Raw genomic sequence first — 21,131 nt, forward strand, 5'->3', positions numbered from 1 at the left:
GAACACTTACTTCTTCTGTGTTATTTTATGGCTGTGGCTTCTTGGGATGAAATTTCTAATTGAAGTAAAGAAAAGAGAACATATAATGATTAAAATAAAGTTGAGTAGCTACAGAGAGATTGAGCAATCAATCCCTGAGGCAGTAGTGGTTAGTTCAGTAATCTGGAATGTGAGAGAACAGCAGAGGGTTTCTTCTACCTCTATTTGAGTAAACAAAGTCTTCTGGAAGATGTAACCATCTTTTAGAATTAGAAAATAAAATAAAATACTCCCTCAGAAGCTCTTCATTTCATCCCAATAGAATAGGGAAGATTTTTAAGTGTCAGAGGACAGGAAAAAACTGTTTCCAATTTAGATCTAATTAGAAATTACGGTTGCATTTCATCAAGTTCAAAGGCAGTCAATTACTGACTGGAATAAACAGCAATTCTCCCAAGACATCTTATTTTCTACATAAATATAACAGGACTGGACTGATTTATAGAAAAACCTTTGTTTTGTTTTGAAAAAATGTAACTTGGTTTGGTTCCATCTGCAATAACTTTGAATTTTAATGCAACAATTTTTTATATACCTTTACATGTATTTTCATGAAACTTTGGTATTTACACTGTCTGGGTTGCATGATTTTCCATGACAGATGTTGGACAAGAGCATCCTTGGTAGCCATCATCCTGAAATATTAAACTAATGTTTATCATCAGAATTATAGGCTGTTCTGTCTGCTGGTTAAGGGAAATCAAATTTCACCTCCTTGCTCAGAAAAACAGTTTTTGCATGCTAGGTGGAAAGATTTCACTGTGACTATCATGATCTTTGGGGGGCTTTTCAGTTATGACCATTGAAGGTTTCACAGAAGCCTAGCTATCAGCATGCATGCAGTTCTTGGGCTTGTCTGAATTAGCACTACCATCATTTACAGGTTCCCTTGTAGAAGAGAGAGGGTCTTTGTTTTATAAACCATTATTTTCTATGCTCTCTGTCGTGGTTTAACCCCAGCCAGCAACTAAGCACCACGCAGCCGCTCACTCACTTCCCCCCCACCCAGTGGGATGGGGGAGAAAATCGGGAAAAAGAAGCAAAACCCACGGATAGAGATAAGAACAGTTTAATAGAACAGAAAAGAAGAAACTAATAATGATAATGATAACACTAATAAAATGACAACAGCAATAATAAAAGGATTGGAATGTACAAATGATGCGCAGTGCAATTGCTCACCACCCACCGACCGACACCCAGCTAGTCCCCCAGCGGCGATTCCCTGCCCCCACTTCCCAGTTCCTATACTAGATGGGACGTCACATGGTATGGAATACCCTGTTGGCCAGTTGGGGTCAGCTGCCCTGGCTGTATCCTGTGCCAACTTCTTGTGCCCCTCCAGCTTTCTCGCTGGCTGGGCATGAGAAGCTGAAAAATCCTTGACATTAGTCTAAACACTACTTAGCAACAACTGAAAACATCAGTGTTATCAACATTCTTCACATAGCACTGTACCAGCTACTAGGAAGACAGTTAACTCTATCCCAGCTGAAACTAGGACATTCACAGGAAATTTTCCCAGTACTCATCTTGCATTATTTTAAAAAAGTTTACTTCACATTTATGTCCTGCACCAGTACCCCTTACTGTGTATAGGAGTATCTAATCAATTTCATAATTCGTATATGACATTTAATACTCTTTGTATGTTTGGGGGTTTTTTTGCAACATTGCTAAAAACCTTACATACTAATGAGAAGTAAAGGAATCAGTTCATCTGCTGTATTAGAGATTAGAAGCTGTTTAAATGTTGGAACTAAATTCTAGCTGTGGTACAGGCAGACAAACTCCACTGAACACAGTAGTAGCCAGAAAAATACTGAATATATGAAAGTATAAATAATGCAAAACTATTTTAACTCACATTTTTGGCTGAAATGGTATAGTTCTATTGTTCATCCTACTCTGTTTCAGTGATGCAATGTTACATGACTCTCCCAGTAAACAACACTGACATGCAAAAATGCATTTATATGGCAGCATTTCCATAGCCTCTGTCTGTCTTACAGATGTATTCCTCCCTCAACTTTTGCTTTGCTTGTTTTGGAGAGTTATTTTTTACTTCAAGCAAGATATTTTTATTTTTATTGTATTGGGTCTGGCTGGGATGGAGTTAACTTTCCCCACAGAAGCCCTCATAGTGCTGTGCTTTGTATTTGTGGCTAAAACAGTGTTGATAACACACCAATGCTTTGGCTACTGCTGAGCAGTGCTCCCATAGCGTCAAGGCTGTCTCTCCAACATTTCCTACCCTCACCGGCAGGCTGGGGGTGGGCAAGATCTTGGGAGGGGACATAGCCAGGACAGCTGACCCAAACTGACCAAAGAGATATTCCATACCATATGATGTCGTGCTCAGCAATAGAAGCTAAGAGAAAGGAGGAAGAGCTGGGGGCGTATGTTATTAAGGTGTGTTTCTTCTGAAGCAACTGCTAAGCATACTGAGGCCCTACTTCCCAGGAAGCAGCTGGACATTGCCTGCTGATGGGAAGTAGAGAATAAATCTTTTTGTTTTCCTTTGCTTCCATGTGCAGCCTTTGATTTTCTTCATTAAACTGCCTTTATCTCAAACTACAAGTTTTTCATCTTATTTTCTCCCCCCCGCCCGGCTGAGGAGGGGGAGTGATAGAGCAGCTTGGTGGGCACCTGGCAGCCAGCCAAGGTTAACCTGTAAGCCCAACTTCTAGAGAGCGAAATGAACAGTGTATCTGTTAAAATTCATACAGGCTTTTCATTTTATGCAGAGCAGCAGGAATAATGTTGTGTCTTTTCTGGTGCAGAGCCATATGTCTGCAAAGCAGACCTTCTCTCTCCCTCAGTGGATCCCAAGGGAAATGAGAAAGAAATGTAGCAGCTGTCTTCTTTCAGCTAAAGACAAGTATAGCAGGACATTTTTTTGTGATAACTACAGCACTAAACACTGCAATTCACTTCCAGTCCAGCTAAACCAAAGCTTCCAGGAGACTTTCAGCTAGCCACTGATACACAGTATTTCTTCCTTTCTCACCAATAGCACCCTCCAGGCATATATATCACCTCCAGGCAGTCAATGTGGTTGCAGAAATTGTTCAATTAATTGTTGTCATTTTCATAGAATCATAGAATGGTTTGGGTTGGAAGGGACCTTCAAATATCATCTAGCCCAACTCCCCTGCCATGGGCAGAGACATCTTTCACTAGATCAGGTTGCTCAAAGCCCCATCCAACCTGACCTTGAACACTTCCAATGATGGGGCATCCACAACTTCTCTGGGCAACCTGTTCCAGTGTCTCACCACCCTCACAGTAAAGAATTCCTTCCCTATGTTCAATCTAAATCTACCTTCTTTCAGTTTAAAACCCTTGTCCCTTGTCTTGTCACTACAGGCCCTGGTAAAAGTCTGTCTCCATCTTTCTTAGAAGCCCCCTTTATATATTGAAGGCCGCAATAAGGTCTCCCTGGAGCCTTCTCTTCTCCAGGCTGAACAACCCCAACTCTCTCAGCCTTTCTTCAGAGGAGAGGTGTTTCAGCCCCCTGATCACTTCTGTGGCCCTCCTCTGGACCCGCTCTAACAGGTCCATGTCTTTCTTATACTGGGGACCCCAGAAATGGCTGCAGTACTCCAGGTGAGGTCTCATGGGAGCAGAATAGAGGGCGAGAATCACCTCCCTTGACCTGCTGGCCACCCTTCTTTTGATGTAGCCCAGGATATGATTGGCTTTCTGGGCTGCAAGCACACATTGCCAGCTCATGTTCAATTTTTCATCCACTGGTACCCCCGAGTCCTCTGCAGGGCTGCTCTCAATCCATTCATCCCTCAGTCTCTATTGATATTGGGGACTGCCCCGACCCCAGGGCAGGACCTTGCACTTGGCCTTGTTGAACTTCATGAGATTCCCATGGGCCCACTTCTCAAGCCTGTTAGGGTCCCTCTAGTGAATCAGCTGCACCACTCAGCTTGGTGTCATGTGCAAACTTTCGGAGGGTGCACTCAATCCCACTGTCTATGTCACTGATGAAGGTATTAAATATTATTGGTCCCAGTACAGATCCTTGAGGGACACCACTCATTACTGGTTTCCACTTGGACATTGAGCCATTGACTGTAACTCTTTGGATGCAGACATCCAGCCAATTTCTTAACAGTCAAACAGTCCATCCATCAAACCCATTTCTCTCCAATTTAGAGGCAAGAATGTTGTGGGAGACCATATTAAAGGTGTTACAGAAGTCCAGGTAGATGACATCCATAGCTCTTCCCTTGTCCACTGATGCAGTCACTCCATTGTAGAAAACCACTAGATTAGTCAGGCATGATTTGCCCTTGGTGAAGCTATGTTGGCTGTCTCGAATCACCTCCCTGTTCTCCATGTGTCTTAACATAGCTTCTAGGAGGATGTGTTCCATGATCTTCCCAGGCACAGAGGTGAGGCTGACAAGTCGGTAGTTCCCAGGGTCCTCCTTATTACCCTTTTAAAAAATGGGTGTGATGTTTCCCTTTTTCCAGTCACTGGGGACTTCACCTGACTGCCATGACTTTTCAGATATGATGGAGAGTGGCTTGGCAACTACATCAGCCAATTCCCTCAGGACCCTGGGATGCATCTCATCGGGTCCCACAGACTTATGTATGTTCAGGTTCCTCAGGTTGTCTGAGACCTGACCTTCTTCTACGATGGGAGGGACTTCATTCTCCCAGTCCCTGCCTTGAGGTTCTGGGGCTTGAGAGATGTGGGAAGAAAGATTACCACTCATGTCATGTCCCAGTTTCTCAGGACGACGACTCAGGTTCGCCAATTCCCAGGTCAGGATTAAGGTGAAACGACACCAGGGATCCTTTAACTCACAAAACTCAACTTTTATTTGCTCACAACAAGAATTGGCGTGAAACTACGTCAGTAAAACTGTGTAACGTGTTAACCATACATCACCAAACATATACTACAAGACTTCCTTATTTGGGGATCAGTTCAGGGAAGAAGATAAGGAGGTTCACAGTGGACCCCCTTGCTTTCTAGACTCCTTCTCAGAGAAGAGCCTAGGGGTGGCTAGATCCACTCCTAGTCCCAGACTTGGTCAACGGTTTTATGTCTTAAAGGGATGAGGTGTAGGGATTATGGAGAAAAAAAAAGAGAGAAAGACAGAGAGAGAAAAGAGAAAGATTTCACTGGTGCTGGGTCCAGCGTTGGTCCAGTCAGCCTAGGGGTCCAGTTCCGGAGGGCGTACGCACATGGTGCTTCAGTTTGTGTCCTTTTATGATCTCCTTGCCCCTCCTTCAGGTGGGCACTTGAACTCATTAGGCTAATTAGGTGTCATGCAGGTTTGTGCTTTCAGAACCTTCGGGAAATGGGTCGGTGGGCTTGGGGGTCATTTGGGGAGTAACTTCTCCCTCCCTGCAGGCATGACCATTGTTTGACCTTTGGTCATATATGGTGAGCTGCCCTGCTCAGCATATCAGAATATGGAACTGTGCACCCTCCAGCATGCCCTCCTCGCCCTGTTGCTAACCGACTTTTCACCTGTGGTTCGTTGCTCTGCAGGGTTCGTTGTTATGCAGAACTTGCCCCACCACAATGTTTGAGACATTAACTCTTTCAGTCTCTTACAACTGAAAACTGGGGCAAAAAGATTGTTGAGTACCTCAGCCTTCTCCATGTTGGTTCTCAACAGTTTTCCTGTCATATTTAGCAAGAGGGGGAACATTTTCTTTAATCCTCCTTTCTGACCAACATACCTGTAGAAGCCCTTCTTATTATTCTTCACATCCCTTGCGAAATTCAGCTCCAACTGTGCCTTAGCTTTCTTAATCCCATCCCTACACATCTGGGCAGTGTCCCTATATTTTTCCCAGGATACATGTCCCTTGTTTCACTGCCTGTGGATTTCCTTCTTACACTGTAGTTTGACCAGGAGGTCCTTACCCAGCCTTGCTGGTCTCCTGCTTTCCTTGCCCAATTTCATTCACGTGGGAGTTGAGGGCTCTTACATTCTAAGAAAAATGTCCTTAAAGAGCTGCCAGCTCTCTTCTGCTCCTTCATCCCTGAGGGCAGTTTCCCAGGGGGTCCCATCCACTAATTCCTTAAACAACTGAACCTTTGCTCTCCTAAAATTCAGGGTCTTGACTTTACTTATCACCTGGCCCACATCCCTCGAGACTGTGATTTCTATCAGGGCATGATCACTGCAGCCCAGGCTGCCACCAGTCTTGACCTCTCCAATAAGTTCATCTGTGTTTGTAAGCAACAGGTCCAGTAACACTTCTCCTCTGGTTGGGCTGTCTATCACCTGGATTAAGGATTTATCCTCAACACACGCCAAGAGTCTCCTGGACTGCTTACACTTTGCTGTGCTGCTTTTCCAGCAGATGTCAGGGTGAGTGAAGTCCCCCAGCAGGATCAGGGCCTGTGACCGGGATGCTTCCTGTAGCTGAAGTAAGAATGTTTCATCAACTTCCTCCCCTTGATTGAGCGGCCTGTAGTAAACATCAGCCACGAGGTTTCCTTTGTTGGCTTGGCCCCTAATTTTTACCCATAAGCTCTCAACCTGTTCATTGCTGTTTTTCAAAGACAGCTCTGTGCAGTCAGTGCATTCTTTTACATAGAGGGCACCCCCCCCCCCCCCCCCCCCCGCTCCTTTCTTGCCTGTCCCTCCTGAACAGGTTACAGCCATCAGTTGCAGTGCTCCAGTTGTGTGATTCATCCCACCACGTTTCAGTGATAGCAATTAGATTGTAGCTTTCTAGCTGCACAGTGGCTTCCAGCTCCTCCTGTTTGTTACCCGTGCTGCATGCATTGATATAGAGGCACTTCAGCTGTACTATTGACCTTGCCACCTTTTTAGAGAACTGTAGAATGGATTGGGTTGGAAGAGGCCTTAAAAGGTCATCTAGTCCAACCCCCCCCCCCGCAATGATCAGGGACATCTTCAACTAGATCAGGTTGCTCAGAGCCCCATCCAACCTGACCTTGAATGTTTCCAGGGATGGGGCATCTACAACCTCTCTGGGCAACCTGTTCCAGTGTTTCACCATCCTCATAGTAAAAACTTCTTACTTATATCTAGTCTGAATCTACCCTCTTTTAGTTTAAAACCATTACCCCTTGTCTTGTCACTACAGGCCTTGGTAAAAAGTCTGTCCCCATCTTCCTTATAAGCCCCCTTTATATATTGAAAGGCCGCAATAAGGTGTCCTCAGAGCCTTCCCTTTTCCAGGCTGAACAACCCCAACTCTCTCAGTCTTTCTTCAGAGGAGAGGTGTTCCAGCCCTCTGACCATTTTTGTGGCCCTCCTCTAGACCCGCTCCAACAGGTCCATGTCTTTCCTGTGCTGAGGACTCCAGAGATGTATGCCGTACTCCAGGTGGGGAGGTCTCACCAGAGCAGAGTAGAGGGGCAGAATTACCTCCCTTGACCTGCTGGCCACCCTTCTTTTGATGCAGCCCAGGATATGGTTGGCTTTCTGGGCTGCGAGCACACATAATACTGGCTCATGTCCAATTTTTTGTCTACCAGTATCCCCAAGTCCTTCTCTGCAGGGTTGCTCTCAATCCCTTCATCCCCCAGCCTGTATTGATACTGGGGGTTGCCCTGACCCAGGTGCAGGACCTTGCACTTGGCCTTGTTGAACCTCATGAGGTTCCCACAGTCCTGGTTCTCGAGCTTGTCCAGGTCCCTCTGGATGGCATCCTGTCCCTCAGGTGTGTCAACTGCACCACTCAGCTTTGTTTATTCTGCAAATTTGCTGAGGGTGCACTCGATCCCACTGTCTATGTCGTTGATGAGGATATTAAACAGTACTGGTCCCAGTACAGACCCTTGAGGGACACCACTCATCACTGATATCCATCCGGACATTGATTCGTTGACCACTACCCTCTGGATGCGACCATCCAGCCAATTCCTTATCCTCCTAATAGTCCACCCATCAAATCCATATCTCTCCAATTTAGAGAGAAGGATGTTTTGGGGGACTGTGTCAAAGGCCTTACAGGAGTCCAGATAAATGACATCTGTAGCTCTTCCCTTGTCCACTGATGTAGTCACTCCATCACAGAAGGCCACTAGGTTGGTCAGGCAGGACTTGCCCTTGGTGAAGCCATGCTGGCTGTCTCGAATCACCTCCCTGTCCTCCATGTGCCTTAGCATAGCTTCTGGGAGGATGTGTTCCATGATCTTCCCAGGCACAGAGGTGAGGCTGACAGGTCTGTAGTTCCTAGGGTTCTCCTTTCTACCTTTTTTAAGAATGGGTGCAATGTTTCCCTTTTTCCAGTCACTGGAAAGGCATTCTTCCAGCTGAGCATACTTGCAGCTATGACATCCACCGCTGCCTTCAGGTGGTAGGGGACTTCCAAGTGCTGGAGCTCCATGCAACCTAAGGTCCAGACAGCTATTTCAGTCCTTGGGAGGTCTGTTTGGGTGGAGACATTAGCATAGGTAAGCTGCAGTGCTTCTGTTTGGGTTTCAGCTTCAGCCTTGCAGTTGTGGCAGGTGGACACCAATTTCTTTCAGCAGGTCACAGTCTCCTTATAGTTCTCAGAAAAATAGCCCACTTGCTTATAAAATGGTAATTCTTTGGAAGATGTAACCCTTCAGAAGATGTAATCCTAATTCTAATTCCCTGGAGACCTCAAGCTTCTGGGTAGGTTTACACAGCCACCAGTTAGTTGGGGGTGACCGTTGGGGCTGTAGCCTAAGCCTGCTGGTGAGTAGAGCAGGCATCAGCCCACTAACTGGCAGTGCAGCCCTTCCCGCTCGAACTCTCGCACAAAGTGCTGACGCCACTCCCTGTTCGCAAATTCTAGCCGCTGGCGCCCCCTAGGGGCCGGTTATATGCGGCTTCTCACGGTTTGAACTGGCCGCGGGGACTGCGGGCACTGCCCAACTCTCCTGCCCCTCTCGTGAGACCTGCCGCATGCTCCCTGCCTCACACAGCCCAAGCGTGCCGGGGGCCTAGAAAACCCCCTCAGACACTCCCGGGGGACATCACAAACCTTGAACTCCTCTCAGCACGGGGCAGCTACTGTGTTTGGAACTTTACCAAAGAAAGAACCAAGTGGAAATGCAAGAGGCATTTACTTTGAGCAATATAGGGTTTCTCCGAGTCCCACATTTTTAAACTGAAAACCAAATGCTGTTTTCAGTGTGGCTTCTCTGGCAGTGCTAATGATTCTTTGTCTTAGATTTTAAAAGACAACAAAACCAACCCCCAAACTTAACCCTTTAGTTAAAGAGTTGCAAGAACTTCTCTTTGCTTATCACTAAAAGTGGGCCCTTACCAAAATGCTAGTCCCAAACATTAGACTTTGTTGAAGTCTGTCTGAGTCTGAACCTTTGTCATGGTTTAACCCCAGCCGGCAACTAAGCACCACACAGCCGCTCACTCACTCCCCTCACAGTGGGATGGGGGAGAGAATCAGAAAAGTATGAAAACTCGTGGGCTGAGATAAAGACAGTTTAATACATAAAGCAAAAGCCATGTGCGCAAGCAAAGCAAAACAAGGAATTTATTCACTACTTCCCATCAGCAGTCAGGTGTTCAGCCATCTCCAGAAAAGCAGGGCTCCATCATGCCTAATGGTAACTTAGGAAGACAAACGCCATCACTCTGAACATCCACCCTTCCCCCAGCCTTTATATGCTGAGCATGACATCATATGGTATGGAATATCCCTTTGGTCTGTTGGGGTCAGCTGTCCCAGCTGTGTCCCCTCCCAACTTCTTGTGCACCCCCACCCCACTTGCTGGTGGGGTGGTGTGAGAAGCAGAAAAGGCCTTGACTCTGTGTAAGCACTGCTTGGCAATAATGAAAACATCCCTGTATTATCAACGCTGTTTTCAGCACAAATCCAAAACATAGCTCCATACTAGCTACTATGAAGAAAATTAACTCTATCTATCTATCATCTCAGACAAAACCAGCACAATTATTTAATTTAAACCAGCACAAAAATTTACTTCAAAACAGGATAAAAGGAATGGTATTGGAAATTATAAAATCCAGTAATGTAAAATAAGACTTTTTTAGAATTTTATTCTCAAAAGAGACTTCTTGCAGTTGAAATAATTCAGTACTTTTACTTAGCATAAGTTATTTTGGTAAAACAAGGGCTTCTGCAGTATGTAGTAGTGATATAAGAAAAAAACTGGATGTATGAGCATGAATTAATTGAATTCATGTTACTGTTCACATGAATAGGGATATTAAAAAAACATAGTGAGCATGATGGTACCATTTTAAAATAACAGTTAAAAAAAACCAGTTAAAATAACAGTATTTTAAAATAACAGTATCCCAAGATTTGGGATAATTCACACTTTATTAGTATTTTTAAGGATGCTGAGATCAACAGAGGAACCATATAAAAGTGCAGAGCACTAACAGAAAACATTCATTAGAATATGTAATTGTATTGGGTCTGACTGTGATGGAGGTAACTTTCCCCATAGCAGTCCTCATAGTGCTGTGCTTTGTATTTGTAGCTAGAAGGGTGTTAATAACACACAGCATGGAGGCTGTCTCTCCAACCACCACCACCACCCCCCCCCAAAGGCCAGTAGGCTGGTGGTGGGCAAGAGGTTGGGAGGGGACATAGACAGAACAGCTGACCCAAAATGACCAAAGAGATATTCCATACCACGTGACATAGTGCTCAGCAATAAAAGCTAAGAGAAAGGAGGAGGGGAGGGGGGCATTCGTTATTAAGGCGTTTGTCTTCCAGAGCAACTGCTACGTGTACTGAGGCCCTACTTCCCAGGAAGTGGCTGGGCATTACCTGCTGATGGGAAGTAGAGAATAAATCTTTTTGTTTTCCTTTGCTTTTGCACACAGCCTTTGCTTTTTTTTGTATTAAACTGCCTTTATGTTGACCCATGAGGTTTTTTTATCTTATTTTCTCTCCCTCCATCCTGCTGAGGAGGGGGAGTAATAGAGAAGCTTGGTGGACACCTGGCAGCCAGCCAAGGTCAACCCACCACAGTCCTTTAAGTAGGATTTCAATGTGTCATTTCTGTAAGCTGTTAGTCATTCAAAGAATGAGCATAATTTGTTTTCCTTCAAGGTACTGCAAAAAATAAACAGGAATATAGTAATTTACTTTTATCTTTGGGTTGAAATTCTAAACCAGCCCATTTTAAAATCCTGAGATCTTGTCATATCCCACAAAGCCAAGAGGGGTAGTCTGAATCGAGAATACCTTGCAGTTGCAGTAAAGTGTTCTGGTGATAAGGAAGGTAGTAGATAGGTATAATAAACCATAGAGGTGGTTTCCATAGCCTATCAGTGACTATGTTCTACTGCTGCAGGAAGCATCTGTCATATGAGACATAAAGCTACTGTCTTTAACAGCTTTTGGTCATTATAACTGCTGTGACACTTTAAGAAAGCATAAGAGTTCATCCTAAAGGCCTGGAATAATTTCAAATCAAACTGAATTGCTTTTGTCTGTTGCCCTTCCTCTAGCCTTTTTTTTGGGGGGGGGGAGAGGTTTTTTTTCTAATATTTATCTTCCATAGTAGCTTTTGTGCTGCTTTGCAAGTGGTGAGGAAGCCACTCTGTATTACTAATCTCATACCATCTTGGCATTCTTGCTGTAAGCAGGTGCAATTCAGAGTTATGCCATTGAATCAACATTTGGCCCAGAGTGTTATCCTGATTTACTGGTCCAAAAGACTTCTTTTTTTTCCTCTTCCTGTTCTTGCCATATATACCCAATACACTACTGTATGGAGTAATTTTCTTTTCCTCTCAGAGAAGCCTCCTGCATATTATTTGTTCCTTCCTGCCCTCCTTCACAAGAAGGAGATGGAAGAAGAGTTGTCTGTTTTCTGGGAAGATTCTTTCTGTTGTATCACATAAGGCAGGGCAGCTCCTGCCTAGTCCTTTTGTCAAAAAGCCGGGTGCATTTCTGAAGTGCTCAGCCTTAAGCTGCATTGGCTGTCTTCCTCCTCTTTGCTCTTTGTGGGATGTGAGGAAGCAAAGAAACTATTATCCCATTTTTTCCCTCATCTCATTAGAGATGTGAGACTGACTATTTTTTCCATGAACTTCACTCATTGTGGGGATGGAGAATGCGGGGAGAAGGAACAGCAAAGCTAGAAATCTTGGTATGGAGGACAGGAGAGAAATGGGATGGGGAAATGCAGCAAAATTAAAAGGGAATTTTTTGAGGGATTCTTGAGGGCTGTTGGGCACAGAAACTTTGATAGCTCAGAACTAATTGAAGAGGATTGAGTCTTAGTGAGGGAGCAGATGAATTTATTGAAACAATCTATCAGTGGAGTGAAATTGGAGACTAATTGGAAGTTTTTGCAAAATTCATTGGGTGCATCAGTAAGTAAGCAGAAAGTGTAGATACTTTTTTTTTTTTGCAGACAGTATGTGAATAAGGATTTCCAGTGAGTTAATTTATTTTTCTGTTTAGTAGTGGAATTTGTATTTGGGAAGCTAGATTCAGAGATGTTCTTCTGTATTTTCTGGAGATAGTAAAGCAGGTATAGAGAATGAATAGGGAGAAATGGAAGAAAGGTATGTGACTAAAAAATCTAGTAAGCTTCAACGTGAAACGAGACTGCTTTATACACTAACAGCTAAATTTGGGTGTAGCTGAAAGTTAAACACAACCTCGGTATATTTAATGTCATTTTATTTATATTTTTTTTTAAGAACTTGTGAAGCTTGGATTAAAAAAAATACTAAAGCAGCAGAATTTAGTATTGGTGACAGACCAAATGATACCTGGAGCTGTGCGCAATATATGCTGTTTCCGGTTAACTGATTAATTTTAGCCTCCTCTCCTTTCCCTTAAAAAAATTAAATTTGTGATGCTGATAAAAGTACTGTCATTTCAAAGGAACTGGCACCTGCTTGCTTTGGCCTGTTATGAACATGCATGTCTGTGCATATACACGTGTATACATACATACACACACAGAGCACAAACCAGAAATTTGCAACTTTCCCCATCTAAGTTTTGAAGAAATGGTGCTGTGTATGTGTGCTATTTCTAATGAGAAACAGAAATACTATAGGGAAAGGCCTCAGAAAACAACTGCCTGAATTGCCCCACGAGACAACACACATACAAGTTCTAACACAACAAAGTCAGTAACAACCCCCACCCTGCTATCAAAAATATTCCTGCCCCATAAGAATAAAACATGGCAACTCCACTAAAATCCAACTGAACAGAAATCATTCCCCCACTATCTACAGTAAGCACCCCAAACTTTCAAAACTCAACAAAACACCCAACAGCCATCCCTACAAGAAACACCAAGACAAACCCTACACCATATCCCACAACACGTCAGTCCCCTCAAACCTCAGGAAAAGGCTCAGCTGTCAGAGACACAGAATAAACAAAGACCACTAACATCCCACCTAAATAAACCATAAACAACACCAAAGATACAAAAGAAATCCCTAAACTCAGCCACCATCCACACCCTATAACAGATGCTAGCACCAAACCAACCACACCATAATACAGAGACAGATTAGACGCTACTGCCAGCCCCCCTAAAACAAAACACAATGCTAAAAAAAGCACAAAATAAGTCATAGTAATTCCCGCTTGGCTTTTCTTCAAGGCCTATGGTCTGAAAAACTGTCGTTGTCTCAACCACAGGAACCCATAAAGCACATTCCCCCCCCCCCCCCAATTTCTATGTATAATTGTACATTGATTTATTTACCCCATATACTATATTAGCTCAGGGAATACATTCAATATATGGACTATACTCATTATTATGTAGAGCATACCTCTCTCCTCCCCATCCTACTTTCAGGGGATTGGCAGTCCATGCTTGATAGATAAGAATCAATACCTGTACTACAACCATCCATTGGTGTACTGTACACATACTAAAGTGATGAAATACTAAATTTATGATAACTTTATCTTTAGGCCTTAAAGAACATCCTAAGAAATCTTTATTTTTTGTGTGATAAATACTAATGTAATCTTATTTCTTCTTTAGCAATTCCTGTACACTCTAGACAATTGTTAAGAACAGGGTATTCTGCATTTATTTACTAATATTCTGTGTTTTAAAATTGTTCTGATCACCCCCTTTGTTTATGCACTAGAAATGGGATGTGTTTGAATTTTCAACCCCTGAAGGAAAAAAAAGCAGAACTTTTAAATAATGCTGCTCACCAATTATTTTGATGCCTTGGCAGTTTACTAGCCTGCAATTGCTGACTTCTATTATTCTGAACTGAAATAACTGTAGCATGTTTATCAGCAATCAATCACCTCATGCAGCATATTTCTACAGCAAAGGAGAAACTTCCATTAAAAACTCTGCAAAATGCAGTAGTAACATCTTTGGGGGTTTGTTTTATTGTTTTCAGGGTGCAGGGTGCACTGCACTGGTGGTAGCTGTGGTTGCAAGGAAGTTAGAACTTACCAAAGCTGAAAAACATGTGCATAATTTCATGATGGACACCCAGCTAACTAAAAGAGTAAGTCACACTTTATATTCACAACTGAAAAGGAAATGTGTGTTAAATTTATTTCTGCATTTGTTTTAAATGGTTTCATGCTCTATTCTCTTATTGAACTTTTTCATGGGTGTAATTTTGCAAGGTGCTATATGGAGGAATTGAATACCCTGAGTTTCTCTTTGAAGTTGAGGGCAACAGGAGGTTCTCAGAAGATTTTGAGGATTTGAATATTCTTCTATAGAGGGTCCTTGCAGCTGGAAGATAATTGATGTAACCAACAGTTAAAAGCTGTGAAACTACAGACTAATATATTAAACTGACAAACTTTCATGCAGTATATGAGAAGAATATATAGAATTTTAAGGTTTATTCTATTCAACTATCCTTCATATAAATCTAAATATCAGTTTAATAGTGTATCCAAGTGGTGTTTTGCTAGTTTCAGACTCGTGAAACTCAAAAGAAATTAAAAGCAAACAAAACAAGCAACCAAATCTGAGATGTACCTCAGATCACAAATCCATTACACAGATACTGGAGAAGTTTCCTCACAGTGTGAAGATAGCCAGATCTTGTGGAAATGCAAGGACTAGAGATCTTGAGGAAGTCTCTAAAAATCTGATTCTGCTTCCACTGAAGTCAGGACCAAGGCTCTCCAATGCTTTTATGGTTTTAAGGTTGGGAGCTCCTGCTGGGAAGAGCTACTGCATAGCATTCCGAAAATGTCTTTACCTATACATTGGATTAGCTCTGATACTGCAGTGACTGGCATGATATAAAGCCAGAGGGAGAGAAAATATAGATCAATAACAAGAACTGTTTGCCTTTGCAAGTAGCCTAGTAATTCTGTCATTAATCAACATTGCATTGAAATTCTTTGTCTATTGCTTTCAAGTATTCTTGGGAATATTGAAGGGCCTAGGAAGGAACTGTAGGTATTCTTATGTTTAACATTTTATAGAAAGCCTCATTTAAAAAAAATTCAAAGCACTCATGAAATAGAACACTAGCTACATTTATTGACAAGTTGTTTTTTCATCTCTAAGAATGGTAAGAAAGAAACCAGAATAAGGAAAAATATAAAAAACAAACCAAACAAAAACCCCTATTCTAACAGCTCTGAAAATTTATGACTGTTAAATTGCTAAGAGAAACAAAGGCAATAATGATACAACAGGAAAGAGAGAAATTTTATGGTCCTATAAAATGCATCTAGTTAATTGCCATACAGATAAGAAATTAATAATCCTTCACTGTAATTTATATTGTCATAAACAACAAATGGTCCTAACTCTTTTCAAAAGGGAGAAGTAATTCCCAGATGCAAAGACAGCTTGTCCCAATATCACTTTTATAAACAACATGGAAATTGCTCAGCAATTCCTTTGGTCTGATAATTGTTTTCTGGCCTCACTGCTGCAGCTTCTTCATGTACCCACTTCTCACAGTTAGGCAGTCTTAAGTGCTTTAGAAAGAATTTACATTAGAAAAGATAAAAAAGAACATAATGCTATTTTTGTCAGCCTGGTGTTTTTCTTTTATGAAACAGGTGAAAAATGCAGCGGCCAATGTACTCAGGGAAACATGGTTAATTTATAAAAGTACTAAGCTGGTTAAAAAGATAGACCATGCAAAAGTAAGGAAACATCAACGAAAATTCTTGCAAGCTATTCATCAGTAAGTACAATTTTACTTTGTTTTTCCTGTCCAAGCACTCTCTTTCTCTCCTCCCCTCTTGTTCTCTTCTCCTCATTATCTCTTTCTTGTTTTCATTCTGCCTCTTGGTTTGTCTCATTCCCTTTTGGTATCTCTTCCTATTTCTCTCTCATTTCCCCTCCTGCTCTCTTTCACTCTCTCGCATTCTCTCTTTCTTGTTTCCTCATGTTCTCTCTTTCTCTCTCTCCCTCTCCCCCCCGTTTCTTTATCTGTCTCAATCTCTCTCTCTCTCTCTCATTCTCTCTCAGTCTTTATTTTTCTTTTTTCCTTTTCTTTCTCCCTCTTTCTCCCTTTTAATCTCTCTCCATCTCGTGTGTCCCCCCATTGTTCTCTCTTCCCCTTCCCTGTCTTTCTCTCTGTCTCTCTCCCTTTCTCTTGCTTGCTTCCACCTTTCATTCTCTCTGTTTTGTCTCCTCTCTCTCTTTCTTCCTCTCTTTCTTGCTCCCTCTCTATGTTTCTTTCTGACAAAATTGTGCTCTCTCCCCCCCCCCTTTACATTGTCTTGTGTTCTGTCTCTTGGGCTCTCAGTTTCTTATTCTCTCTCTTTTCTCTCTCCTCCTCTTTGTTCCTCTCCCCCCCCAGCACTCTCTCTTTCTTTCTCTTTCTTCCTCTTTCTTCCTCTCTCACCCACTTCTCTCCCCTCCTTCCCTCATCGTCACTCATTCTTTATTGTTGATTTCTATCTCTTGGTTTCTCTTTTGCTTTCTTGCTCTCTTGCTCATTCCCCCCCCCTTCCTTTTCCTCTCTGCTTTTCTTTCTCTTGCACATGCTCTTCCTCCTCTTTGCATGCTCTTCCACTCTTGCACACACTCTCCTTCCCTCACACATGCACTCTCTCCCTTCCTAGAATTGTGCTCTTGAGTTTGAATTTTCTTTCTTTCAGAGTACATCAAAGATAAGGTTTTACTGTAGTACCTATTTAGAAAAGAAAATACTCTGGTTATGTGCAGCACAGGGTAATGCAGAATTGTTGAGAGTGTTTGTAGGAGTTTTCTAAGTCACAGCCAGCTAAAATTGTACAGTGATTCAGTTACTTTTCCTTGGACTACATGGGAGAAATAAAAAGACTTTTGTCCCCAACAGCCACAGACTCATCATAAGGAACATCCAGGACCCATGCTTCTATTTGTCTGTTCCATTTGAGATGCCTATCCAGCCTATTGGCAGCCTTTTGTATGACCTGTGAAATAGGTTTTCCATGACATACTGGGGAGATGTAGATTGATTAAGGTTCATTTTGAACTGACGTTTTGATAATTTCTAAGTATGGATCTGTGTGTGACCCAGGCTGTGAGGAGAGCTGTGGGCAGCATTCAGCTGACCCACCTACATTCCTGAAAAAGATTCCTATGTGTCATCATCTTGCATAAAAGAGAGGAAGGGAAGGCTAGGTTATCAAATTTCCTATTAGTAAATTGAGGATAACAGTCATTGGTTCTCTGTCTCATAGCAATGTTGTAAGGACTAGGTAGCTAAGCTTTGAAGATATGAAGTATTCTACAAACCTTAATTACTATATCATATTTAGCAAACTTTCAGGGTTAAATGTTACTGTGCTCTTTTAGAAAAACTTGAGGCAATAGAGTCCACAAAAGCTGAGGCATTTTTGGGTAGATAAAAAGTGGTTTTTTATCAGTTCTGTCATCCTGCTTAGCTTAAAGGATTGGGAGGATGAGAGGAGTGGCAGGGGTTGTGGGGTAGAAGGTGGCACGTCCTTTGCTGGACTTGAATCCCTGATTGCAAAAGTTACTCCATAACATTTTAACCTTGCTATTTATTTTGTGTGTGTGTGTGTGTGCATGTACACACACTTGTGCATGAAAAGAGGAATCTAAATTAAAAAGCATAGGAGGTTTGATCTGCAGCTTTATATATCATTCAACCCCAAAGAGCTTTACAAGTTGTAAAGTGGTGTTCTGCATCTGCCTTAAAAAATCATTAATCATGTAGGGGGTGGGGTGGAGAAGGTGGCACGAGTGATATTTTCCTAGCTGTGCCAGCCAAACTTTGAACACCTATGTTAATAATACATTTCCCTCTGTCCTTTAGCACTTTGCTTCCCATTACAAAACTTGTATTTAACCAAGAGAATTGGATAATTTTCTCGGTATGCTGAGGAATGGACCATGAATAGAAACATTGCTCTAGCAGTCGTCTTTCTTCCAGCTGCAGAAGAGTATTGTGTGCAATTTGTTTTCTCTCCCCTTGCATCTTTTAACTTTTCTCAGGGGAACAAGGGACCTCGTAGTAGCAAATGGCTCTCTTCCATCTTTCTGGATTCTTAAGTTTTTTATTGGCTCCCCTCCCTCACCTTCCCAATCATTGGGCTGGAGACAGGAATAAAAGGTGTGAAGTTTCAAGGCCAATTTTATACAAGAAATCACAGTAGATAATGATAACAGTCTCAAACACAGAATCACATCCCTAAAAGGTCTAAAAATATTGTCTGTGACTGCTACCTTCAGCTGGTCTCAGTCTTTTTTCTTTCTTCTCATGCACACTTAATAAGGTGAAGGTGAAATCAGTACTCTAAACAATAATATTAAAATACATTTTATATACTGTATAAAGAAGAAAATCTGCAGGGGATAGTTAATGGGAAGGTTTGAAGGTACCATAGATTCCCTCATCATAAACATGAGAGAATTAGACTCCAAATGCGGCAGTTACTGATTGGAAGCAATAACAACTCCATAGGACTTTCCACCTGCTGAATAGAGCCCACTGTGCTCATTTGGTTGTTTTAGTATATTTTACAGTTTGTCGTCTTCTGTTTTGTCTTTTTATTTCATCAAAATGAAAATAGAGCTCGGAAGTAAGTTGTATGAGCTGTTCCTTCCTAAATTTGCAGAATTTACCACTGTCTGCATGCAAAAAGTAGAGTCTTTATTTTTGAACTTCAATGGTCTGATTGCTGCCATGGAAACACGATCCAGAATCATGGTCTTTTGCTGTGATAAGTGAAGTTCATAAAATCAAGATGTTTCATATTTCCTTGTAATGAATTTAAGAACAAAAGCCTGACATTTTTATTTTAATCTGGCTGCTGCAGCTAAAGACCTATCATTACCTAGAGATACGTTTTCCAGTCTGTGCCAGGTTTTGGGTTGGTTACCATTAGGTATTATTACATTGATGTCAGCTGGTACTTTTTTTTTTTCTTTCTACAATAACAATGGATTGCTCAAAATTTTAAAATTTGGCATACTCACTGGCACATAGATGTTTCAAAGAATCTTAAGAAAAGCAGAAAATACATATTCTGCAAATTTGAGAGAGTACTCACCAAAACACTAGGATTATCATTCTCCAGTCAAATCATTACATGCTTATCTCTGAGTAAATATTTTGTTCTGGGGCAGTAATGATATAACTCATTACTTTAGAGACTCCTTCATAATATTTGCTTTAGAATACCTCCAGCTTGTAGCTTCTGAAAGCACTATTTCTATAAACTGTATTAACATTGTGCTCTGAAGGAAGCCTCCAGGGGAAGAAGAGTGCATGACATTCCAGTAACAAGCTGCTGGAATTTCAATTTTATATGAACAATTGATTTCTACCTTAACAGAGTTATTCCCACATATTAAGAAAAATATTTCACAGCATTTCTTCTTCATGGAGGTTAGCCTAGATGTGAAAGGAAAATGTATGGTAACTAAATATCTGACACAAACTTCTGATTTTGGAGTATCTCCCCAAAGGCTTTTATTTTAAAAAAAAAAGTAAACAACCCCAAGACTTGATACATTGTTGAACTTAACAGCCTTAATCTGCTTCTCAGAATTTAAGTGGTAATTTGTATCCATTTTCCCCAATTTAGTTTGGAAAAATAAATGTCCTTGAATAGGACTCCCTCCAGTTCTGCATCCAGGTTAAAATAATTTGTAGCCATCTTGGAAACATCAAGCTATTTGAGATGAACAGATTGGTTGGCTTCCAGTAGTTTAGGAAATAATCCTGATCCCACTGAAAGCCTTGGAAGTTTTGTCATTAATTTAAATAGGGTCAGAATTTCATTCCCCATATTCAAAATTCAGAGAAGGCAAAACGATTTTTCACATTAGGGTTCAGTTGGAGCACTTTGAGGCATACAAAGCCTTGAAGTGAAAAAGAACACCACCTTTGCAACTGCTGTGGATGTACTATACAGGCTGGCAGTGGCATGGAGTTCTTTTGTGCCATTGTCAGAGTTTTAGTTTTTGCTTTACAAGAACAGTTTTATATGCTTTTGTGCAGTCATGTTTGCTTTATAAGATATATATATAGCTAAGACGATAAATGAGAACTAGGCAGAGTATGTGTTAGCAACCTATGTGCCACAAAATGCTGCCAACCTTATTTTCATTTGAGAGTTAACCAAATGGATAGCTTGATTGCCTGTTGAGCTACTACTAGACTGCATGGCATCACACGTTTTATAAATTGATTTGTTGCTTTTGAAAAATGCTATTTCTTGCTTAGAACATCCATGAGAAAAATCATTGCAAGTCCAAGTAATTCTACTTTAGGAAACATTTTAAAAACCCACTTAAGAGATAAATTGCTTATTTTTTAAAATCACATCTAAACCCCACTTCTTTAGTAGTTAATCTGAAAAACATGGAGTTTGATTCAGGGAACACATAGGAAAGGTCATTTACATATCTTTCAGAGTATGTGCATCACTAATTAATAATAATGCAGTTTGCTAAGCATTAAAGAGAAAATATACCCTTGATTCTTCTTTCATAATTTTTACAGCAGTCTAGTTTAAATAGTGCATTGGAAAGGTATGTCTAATATAAGTTTAAAATGTAACCATATTTAAATTTGCAAATGTTCAGACCGGTAAGAAAATTAAATGTATTGGCAAGTATGTTGGTTATTTAGCTGCTGGTCAGATGGAAGTTCTGTTTAAAGTAATGAGAAACTCACTTATCACTGTATTTCCATCAGGTTAAAA

The 21,131-nt window shown here is 41.5% G+C and overlaps 1 protein-coding gene across 1 annotated transcript in view; it reads left to right on the forward strand.

Moving 5' to 3' along the window:
* LOC121232921 (small conductance calcium-activated potassium channel protein 2-like) overlaps nt 1-21,131 on the forward strand; it is a 123,278-nt gene that overhangs the window by 88,683 nt on the left and 13,464 nt on the right. Inside the window, exons 5-7 of the mRNA XM_041121418.1 lie at nt 14,378-14,488; nt 16,020-16,147; nt 18,993-19,001. Of these exons, the coding sequence (XP_040977352.1) occupies nt 14,378-14,488; nt 16,020-16,147; nt 18,993-19,001 (248 nt within the window). The remainder of the gene's footprint in view (nt 1-14,377; nt 14,489-16,019; nt 16,148-18,992; nt 19,002-21,131) is intronic.

Source organism: Aquila chrysaetos, assembly GCF_900496995.4.
Source record: "Aquila chrysaetos chrysaetos chromosome W unlocalized genomic scaffold, bAquChr1.4 W_unloc_2, whole genome shotgun sequence".
Classification (NCBI taxonomy): Eukaryota; Metazoa; Chordata; class Aves; order Accipitriformes; family Accipitridae; genus Aquila; species Aquila chrysaetos.